Raw genomic sequence first — 9,903 nt, forward strand, 5'->3', positions numbered from 1 at the left:
CCAAGGCGTTCCCAGGCCAGCCGAGAGACATATTTCCATTTTTTTGTTTTCCAATAATACTCCAAAGGTTACCATATCTCTCAAAATAAATTCAGGAAGTGCAATTTTTGATTTGATCCACTTTTCTAAACAATTCCAAAATATTTTGGTGTGATTGCAGTCATAGAAGACGTGGTCTATTGTTTCAACATCACTTTCACAAAATGAGCATTTATTGTCATCAATATTAAAGCAAATTCTTAGTAGCTCTTTTGAGGGGTAAATTGCATTTACAATTTTAAAATGCGTTTCTTTAGCTTTTGGTTGAATGGGGAGTTTTAAATAAAGAGTTCTCAACCTTTCAATTGTTATTTTATCAAAYTTGCAAAGAATGTTATTTTTATTTATTTTCCCAGGGGCTGATACGTCATTGTGCTACTAAACACATAACGCTGAGTGGAGTGGTGGACCGCTCCAAGATGGCCGCCCTAAATCTCGTCAGCGACAACAGGCGATTTCCGCTAAAGAGCACACGTGTTTCCGCTTGGCAACAGCGCTCCTTCCGCCTACCGACAGATCTGTTGATGCTCTTTATCCCAAAGGATTTTCGTTTAACCTGATTTTTTTCTTGAAATTGAACGTAGCATGAACGCGGGATTAAAAAGCGCCCCTGTTCTGTGCAGATTGTGGTGACAGACAGGCGCAGATCCGGACAATGCTGCGTCTGTTCGGAACATTTCTGTCGAACTTTCAACGCCTTAGAAGATCTGAGGCTAAAAGCTAGCTGGAATAAGCTGTTCCCGTCCAAGAGGCACCGTTGGTGGGAGAAGTAACGAGATGTTGGTAAAAAGTAAAGTTCTGTCATTATTGACATTCTTTAACTAAACTGTTGAACTTTAAGGTTTGATTTGTGCTTCAGCTGGTGACTGCTGGCTACTGAGTGCATGAAAGCATGAGGGTTGCTTTCATGCACTCACTGCTTTAAATCCAACCAAAGTTGTTCACCATCACCTGGATACGAACAGGAAGAGCTGCACCTTCCAGACATGATACCAAATCAGAACATGATAGCAAAATGTGCCCTAATGATGCTTTTCATGAAGGTATTCAGGAAGTGGGTTTTATCTGGAGAAACCACTTGCAGTATTAGCTGTTTATGTGTTGAAAGKGTTTGATTTGTTTGCAGATAGCTGCTAGTTTCTTTGTTTTGCTAATAATTGTCTTCTGCGTGGGGTTTGAACGGAACACATTTACAGTACAAGAAAGGTTCCAGTTGGCTTTAGAAGACAGGCTTTGGAGAAATGTTTAAGAGCTCAATACTAGTTGAAAACTTAGTTTAAAACTCATTTTTACAGTATTTGGTTTTATTGGATTTTTTTAAATTGATTTGAGTTTTATTCAGCTTTTTCTTTCAGATTGGGAACCTTTAATGTTCTGTTAGGGTTAGGGTTGGGGTTAAACCCAGAAAAGGGGCAGGTTAGCTCTGACCTAATGATTTAATGAGGATTTTCATCTCCAATCAAGGGAATTTGCCAAAACATGTTGTTAGATAATGGCAACAGAGTTATATCACAGTCACCAGGTCTCCATAACAATAATTAGACTAACTAGATGCTAACCAGTTGGTAACAATTACAGAATTCAGTGGTGGAACTAGAATTGTGTAGTTTGATCTGATGAGACTCGAGTCCCTTTCAGATAATAGTTCCAGAGTAAATATTCACCTCCAGAAGGCCGTTTAGTTTGGTTTGGTCTTTCACATCATAGGTCACCTGTGTGTTCTGCATACYTTCATAGTATGCAGCTGGAGTTGTGGAACTAAAGAGACCCGTCTTGCAGGTTGCAACATTCATTGATAGTCTTGAGTAAAATAGCCATAWGTCACTGGACTCAGGTCGGKGATTTGATCCTCATGCAGGTTGCTTTCATGCATTCAGTGCTTTAAATTCAACCAACGTTGTTCACCATCTTTGAAATGTTATCTACATCAGATTCTGCTGATGAACATATTTTACAGACTCTGCTGTTGCTGCAGTCTTCACTTTAAGTGTGACATAGTGAAATGACACATTGTACAATCCCATATAACTGTTGACGGGTTACAGGTCTGGAACTTCCTGAGAAGCATAAGAGGTGTAATGTTGGTGTCCTATTGTTTTCTAATCCAGATTACCACTCTAGACCATAGATTTGTCTTTCTAACAAAATTAGTACACACCATCCATTTTCAGAAACRGAGCTAACATGACCCATGGAAAAACTAAATTCCATTCATTTCATATGTTTCTTTTTTTGTTTATCTTGGAGAGCAAAGATTCCTTCATGCACAGTGACGGACGATCAGTTCAACACAAAGTTCAACACTTTTTTTGGAGGAATAATATCTCTGTCCAGAAACATCGATTTTGTGCAAATGCTGTTAATCTGAATCTTTAGCTGAGGTACATGACCTGCCAGTGACATATAGAGCATGTAGACAGGAGCTGGTGTGAGTAAAAATATCCTGGTTTTATGATGTGGAATTTAAAACGGAACATAATCAAATTCCTTTTATTTCAGTCACAAAGCAGCATTTGTCTGTATTGCCAGTAAAATGAAGTTATTTTATCTATAACAATTATTTCTGAGTATTTTTAAACACAGACTGAAGCAAAAGTACAGAGTAAACCTGCAAACATTCATGCTGGTTTTCATGAACTAATAGTTATCCTTGTTGGTTGTTCAGCTTTCGGTAGCGTAATCTTTTATAGCAGGAACAGTCTGAGGCACTCGCCTAGTTTCCAAGTTGCAGTTGCATGGTTGCAGTGTCTTGCAACCATGCAAGACACTGCAACCATGCAGTCTGCAACTATGGTTGCAGACACCATGCAGTGTCTGCAACCATGCAAGACACTGCATGGTGTCTGCAACTATGGTTGCAAGACACTGCATGGTTGCAGTGTCTTGCAACCACAGATGCTGCTGTGAGGCAAAGAATGGGGATCTTAAATTCTATTTAACTAAATGGTTGCAGGTGGCATAAAATCACAAGAACCCAGTGCTAAGTACAAGTTAGAGACTCTAATATGAATAATTTCTAAATACTTTGATATGGTTGTCTTTGGTGTTTAGGATTTTTGCTCCTTTCTGGTAATTTTTTTTTCCATCTGTTCAGGTCACTGGTCATGTCACGGTCCCTGCAGCGAGCTGAGATTCTGTTCAGAAGYACTTTTAATCCCAGTTTTCCCAGTTTGAAGTGTCTGTTCCATGTTCCGAGTCAAGATGAAGAGGAGGAAAACCTCGTTGTGGCTCACAACCTTGTGTCGCGCTCCTCTGCACGTCTGCAGCGAATGCAGCAGCATCTTCTGACAGTGGTGTTGCAGGACCCACCGGTGGGAGGGGGCCAGATGGGATCCCTACCAGTGAGTTCAAGCAAATATCTGTCACTTTCTGTTTTAACTATGATCGAGTCACATTGAAAGTAGGGTGGGCTGTTCCAATTGAAGGTGGTCTTTTTGTCCTGTCCTCCTCTCTCCTCTAGGGGCAGTACAGAGCTCTGTGGAGGCTCTTTGAGCAGCGATCTCTGCTGCTCTTCATACATGAATACATCAGAAGGCTTCATCTGTCAACAGCTTTCATATCCAGACTGAAACACTTGTTGCAGCATCAGCTCATGGAAATTCACTTAATGCAAACTAAGGTCACAGGAAAGCAGAACCCTTAAAAACACTCTTCTCTTTTAGCTGTGGGTGGAGGGATGGATTGTTTGCTCTGTTGGAATTRTAGTTTTTTGTTTTACAWTAAGGCAGTTCTCTCTTTTACTATTTTCTTTCTCTGTTTTCTGAGTGAGGCAAAATGGTCTCAGTCTCTCAGATTGACACCATAGTGAAATGACACATTGTACAATCCCATATGCACTAACTTGCATTTTAAAAGTTGGTGGTAACTGACAGAAATTGGCAGCATTGGTGATTACTGATTTTAATCTGTTTTAAGACATTTTCTTTGTTCTTTTGATGAACTTTATATCATGATTTCATTGAGGGGAAAAAAATTATTTTATGATACCTTGGCAGATAGCCCACTCCACTGATCAGTATGACTGTAAAGGGAAGTAACAGTATCAGGTCTGCCAGAGCTGGACAGACTCTGTAGGCTGCATCCTATAGGATTTCATTTAGCTGTGAATGGTGTTAAAGCTGCTTTACATGAAAGTATTCACAAGTGCAAATTACTGTTCTGTTGTTTTTTAAAAGAAAGATATGGAAGTAAAAAACTATTAGTAATAGACTATGTGTGCATTTCCTGACCTTTGTGGGGACGTCTGACTAACAAACCTTTAGTGTGTCAGAAGCTACTCTCAACCATTGTCGCTTTCTTTTCAGGTCCTGCCCGGCTCACCTTCATCCAGAATCAGCCTTGTCTCTCTAAGTCAGGAGTTTCGACTTCATCTGAACCACAGGAGTTTCTTCACCAGCCGAGTCCATTCTGACCACTATCTGAGACGGGCACTAGTTTCACACACCAAAATGCTGGAGGAGATGAAACGGACTCTAAACYTACTTGGTCTACAACTTTTGTTCCTAATGGAGCAATGTGTATATGGTATTCTGTCTGTGATTGGGAAGACTGAATTGGACTTGGTACCCAGAGATGTTCTGGAGGACATTTTATCAGGAACAGACCTGTACAGTCAGGCTGTGGAGGAGCATAAAGTCCAGCTGAGGATGTTGGTTTTGCAGGAGGCACATAAATTCATATTCTTTAGCAGTCTTCCAAAGATTATAAGACATCGTGCTTCTGCTGTGTCAGTCAGAGGTCTGATGAGTGTCTTGGCTGTCCATCGGGCAGAAATGATTGCCAGACTACTGGACCTCTGGATTTCTGAGGAGAGCTGTCATGTTTGCAAGGTTCATTGCACTCACCAAATATTCTSTGATAACTTCAGGAGTCCAGAGTCTGAATGCAGCTGTAGCTTTCCCAAGTGGACCTGGGAACAGMTGTGGCAGACATATCTGAATTCCTCTCCTCTTCTCGTTAGTATTCAGCCTTCTGTGCAGATGTTGTCACAGCAAATATCTGATAAATGCTCCCCTATTTACAGCCCTAATCGCTCCTTGCAGAGTTCTGCTTTAGAAATTCAACTCCCTGTTTTGGTGAAACTGTCTTCTTTCCAAAATAAAGAAGAAAGCTCAAGAAAAACCAGAACCAGCCAGAGCCAAACATGCATAACTCATTCTGGACTCACTCAGTTCAGTGCAGAGGCAGCTCAGTCTAACCTGGAAGGTTTAGAAAATTGTGACTGTCCTTCACCCTCTGTAGCCACCTCCCATCATGCCTCAGCCCTGCCTCCTCCTCAGKTGGACCAGTCTTCTGTAGATCCACTGCTTCAGGTCCTCATGACCTCCACTGACCTGCTGGCTCCACTGGCACTTCAAAGGCCAACATCAGAAGAAGCAGCTGCTCAGCTCATCTCGGTCTCAGCTCCTGGTGTGGCCGCTAGGAAGGCTGGATCAGTCGGTGTTACTGCAGCAGCTCAGTTGGAGATGTTCAGACAGCAGAGCGTCATTGGGACCAACACACAGGACTGGACCCGGGTCAAAACCACATCGGGAGCAGATGCTCCAGAAAGGTAGGGGCAGCATGAGCAGGAAAATGATTGCTGCTTGGTGCCATTGTTTGGCAGTTTTAGAAAACAGTCACACTTTTCCTTTTTTGTGGACGTTTGTCATTTTCCACTGGCARTGACTAAAGTTAATGACTGAAAGGCGCCTGATCCTGTGTTCATCAGCATTCGGGTCATGATATTTTTCCTCGACTTCTCATGGGTTAATGATGAAGAGACTGTTTATGCTTTTCAGTTCTGGTGATCTGAAGGATGAGGACTTGAGGAGAAGAGGCAGAGATGGAACAAGGTTAAGCACTGTGGAGCCAGAGTGTGTYGGTGGGCCTCACTCTGTGCAGTGGATGGACATGGGTCGATCAGTTCTCCTTGCTGATCTGCTCCAACACTATCAGTCTCAGCTGTTGGTCTTCTGCTCTAATGCTCTGCGGCTTAAACTCCACACAGCAGCAGCAGGAAACTCTTCAGGCAGCATTAACCTTCAAGATGATCGCAGGAGCTTTCAGACCCTGCACAATGTTACTCATGCTTTAGAAACAGGTAACCTGCACATTTCCTCTCTGCCCACTGTGTTGCACACATACACACTGTTGTGTATTTTTGGCGTTTTAAGAAGCCTGCACTACTGTCCTCTTATGATATTGGTCAGAGTATCTGTTTCTGCAAAATGCAGGTCATCTCAGGCTAGTTTTCTGAATAGATGATGTGGCATGTGGTGTTAAAGACATTCAAACGTCTTACCCCAGGCTTGTCATATGAGAGATCAAGTCAGGTCAGCAAGTTAAAATTAACCAAACTTTAATAAAATGCAAATGATTTTGGAGATCAGACAGAAAAATGCATCCAAAGACTCAGTTAGATCTGGTATCCATTCTGCCCACAGCCTTAAATATTTAACCYACACCTTAAGCTGCACAACAAACGCTTCTGGAATATTGCAGCACTGTCTGCTCGCATAACCAATGATTTGTGTTACTTTCAACAGTGTCAGTTTATCAGTCCTACTTCCTAATAAGGAATTGTTGTTTCCTAGATTTTGTAGCTCCAGGTGCAGGCCCAGCCTGGTTGGATCTACCTGACCAGGACAGAAATGTGCGCATAATATTCCACAAGCGCCACAGCATATTATTATATATATTACATATTATTATAGCAGATCACTCAGTTAATTAATATAAGCTTGAATACCTGCTGATAAAGGAGCCAATCTAGAAATCTGTAAGAACAAAGAAAACAGTCACATTTCAGCCATGTAAACATGCTAGTGGAACTGTTTGGTTGGACTAGGCCAGAATGAATCTGATGGATCTATAGATACTTGCAGAACTAGTTCACTGAACATTTATTGTTAGTCAGAATTCTGAAATTACGTAATACATTTTAGAAGTAAAAAAAAAAAAGAAACTAATGGGAAATGTAGCTAAATAACATTTCTTAAATAGATTTGAGGCTCCGATTTTGGAAGAGGGAAGTCCTCATGTCGCCCTCCTTTCTGAAGCCATTTGGTATCTGACATAAATTTGTTATAAAAATATTACTGATTAAACTTTAACATAAAGCTACATAATTTTTAAAGTGTAATCAGTAATACTTTTATAACAGATTTGTGTCAGATCATGAGTTCTTGGTTAATGTCAAGTTGTCATAACAAAGACATTTTGAATAATGTCAACTTTGTATTTAATGTCTCATGATTTATCGAATGACACTTTATGACAACAGTCATGAATATTCATGAAGACTTATTCATGTTTATGACAGGAGTTATGTCAGTCTTATTCACAGCCTGTCAAATAAAGCTTTACCAACTTTCCTAACTGTGAATTCCTTGATGACTTTAGGGAATCAAACTGCTGCTGGAAGATCAAGTCTGCAGTAGAGTTTATATTGTCTGTTAGGGTTTCAGGCTTGTGTTCTGTTCTGTTCCTGTGAACAGTGAGTATTTACAAAACTGGATTTATTTTGTTCTGTGTATTTTAGGTCTGTTTCCAAAGGCATTCCGAACCATACTGGAGCACTTCAGGCTGTATTTGTTTGTCCAGTCAGCACACGCCCACTGGGACTCTGGTTAGTGCTGCACTCACAATCTAATGGTCCCAACCAGTCAGTTAGCACGTCTCAAACATCAACTGCAAAGTGCTTTACATGAATCAATGTACAGGGAAGAAGCAACAAACTTCCTTCACCTCATACGCTCATAAAGATGGATAGATATTGCATTCACTGTAGATATCACTATGGCAACTAATGAAGCAGGCCTTACTGGCAATTCTACAAAAAAATATATTTGTGTTTTTGCTGTTAAACATATAAACTAAACATTAAAATTGATACCAATTAGATGGTTAATGAAAAGTTGAGATCAGGTGAGAATAAATGGAAAAAATAATTTTTGGAGACCTCTTGGAAATAAACAGCAGTTAAAAACAGGCACAGCATAAAACCCAAAAAGATTCAATAAAAATATACATTTATGTTAAAAAATTAAGATTAAAGTTTTGCTCAAAAGAAATGTCTTGAGTCTGCCTTTAAAATGTTGAATGCTGCCTTCAGCATGCTCCCTGATCTGAGGAGTTTGACGAAGCRGCTAAACACCTGAAGTTTGATCACTTAAAGCATTAACAAAACACTGACACTTTATTAAATTCAGGCCTTAAAGTRGGAAGCCAATAAAGAGACATAAATCACAATGTCAGCTGTCTCTGGTCARAAAGCATGCTGCTGATTTTTTCATTATTTGCTGTGATAAAATGTACTTTATCATGTAATACAAGACTGTTATGATAATCTGTTTTGCTATTAATAATGCATGGATCAGAGTTCTTGCATTGACTTGGGAGATAAAGGGTATACTTTTTTCAATGTGTGTTTAATGTCTTACTGTCTGAATTTATATATGGCTACATAAAAAATATATATGCTGTCAAATATTCTAAGATGTATACCTAGCCTGGGTATTTGCAATAACTCTAGATGGCAGCAAAGTGATTCCATATTGACCCTTGGTATTTGTTGACTTTGCCTCACCAGGCATTAGTGGTAAATAGACATGATTGGCTTTAAGAGGTCTCTCTTGTAAATGAGACATTGATGTGCCTTATGACTGTCGACCAGCAGTTGTGTTTTGTCCTAGCTGAGCTGTAATATCAAAATGTGCGTCATCTGTATTAGTGTTTAAATKCATGTTATGTATCGGTGTTATCTTGTCAGGCTGAGGGGTCCCAGGAGAGAATCTCCCTCACCTTGTAAAGTCTTATAATACTGCTGGATCATTTCACTCACAATAAATCTCATCAAATACATTAGAAAGCTTTCACARCATTACAGTTGTTGTCCTCAGGTGTTTTGGACCTGTAGAAAATCTGCAGCARACCTGCCTGTAGAAAAAGTCAGATTTTCTTTCGGGGTTGAGGCTTGTACTGAGGTGAGGTTAAACCAAACATTTTGCTGCTTGATGAATCTGATGGAAGCTGCCATGTGGATAGATGCATGTGAGTCCTGCTATGATGATGTGCTACATTGGTGTGTGTGTGTGTGTGTGTGTGTCTCATCAGTGGCATGCAGAGGTTTGGGTTCAGCCCTGAAGGATAAATGTGTCAGAAATGAGAGCAGCAGCTCTGCAGCAGCAACTTCAAACGAAGAGGGAAGTGTCCTGATATCACAGACAATGGCACACTTCCTCCAGCTCCTCCCTCCACTGCTGTCATCTCTGTGTTGTTGCCAGTCCAACAGCTCAATGTGTGGTAAGACAATCAGGAAGGAAAAAGTTTGCTCCCCTGCATGTTCACAAACGTTATTCTTTTATTAGTAGAATTTCTTTCATGTTTTAGCTTTTAAAGGGGCCATGTTACGTAAAACAGACTTTTTTGATCTTTACATAATGTATTCCCACATCAAAAACATACCTGAGAGTTGCTTTGACTCCTTCATGCATGTTTGAGAAATCCTTGAATCTCCTTTGGCAACCATTTGGGTTTAGAAATGCTTGCTCTCACTGAGCACCAGCTTGAAGCTTCTCTTCAGAGCTGCAGTATCCAGCAGAGCTTCCGCCTCACAGAGTAATCCTCCTCCACCACTTCCCAACTMTGCTCCTTCAGACTAGCRGCAGCAGCAATAAACACCTGGTGGAACTGTGCATCTGCTTAGCTCATTATAAAAAGTACTTTTCAGTGAAATGCTACAAAAAACAATGTTGGAGCATAGGAGCATTACTGTGTTATCTTCCTGAAGGTGGCGTGTGGGAGCTTCTTAAAGAAACAGGCCCAATTTCAAGGCATTAATTTGTGAAGTCAAATTTCTTTTAAGTTTTTATTTCACACACA

General features: G+C 40.4%; 1 protein-coding gene across 5 annotated transcripts in view; it reads left to right on the forward strand.

Annotated features, from left to right (window-relative positions):
* Window positions 1–6: 6 nt before the first annotated feature.
* Window positions 7–9,903, forward strand: part of LOC103471087 (uncharacterized) — a 27,815-nt gene continuing 17,918 nt past the window's right edge. For 2 of the 5 annotated variants that reach the window (XM_008419883.2, XM_017307133.1), the window contains exons 1-7: window positions 7–829; window positions 3,134–3,380; window positions 3,500–3,658; window positions 4,344–5,590; window positions 5,820–6,121; window positions 7,562–7,648; window positions 9,136–9,324. In XM_008419883.2, the coding sequence (XP_008418105.1) occupies window positions 3,144–3,380; window positions 3,500–3,658; window positions 4,344–5,590; window positions 5,820–6,121; window positions 7,562–7,648; window positions 9,136–9,324 (2,221 nt within the window). In that variant the 5' untranslated portion in view covers window positions 7–829; window positions 3,134–3,143. Of the gene's footprint in view, window positions 830–3,133; window positions 3,381–3,499; window positions 3,659–4,343; window positions 5,591–5,819; window positions 6,122–7,561; window positions 7,649–8,921; window positions 9,006–9,135; window positions 9,325–9,903 lie in introns of those variants that run through there. The other 3 variants (XR_001777000.1, XM_008419885.2, XM_017307132.1) reach the window with 3 other exon arrangements.

The sequence above is a fragment of the Poecilia reticulata genome, linkage group LG10 (assembly GCF_000633615.1).
Source record: "Poecilia reticulata strain Guanapo linkage group LG10, Guppy_female_1.0+MT, whole genome shotgun sequence".
Lineage (NCBI taxonomy): Eukaryota > Metazoa > Chordata > Actinopteri > Cyprinodontiformes > Poeciliidae > Poecilia > Poecilia reticulata.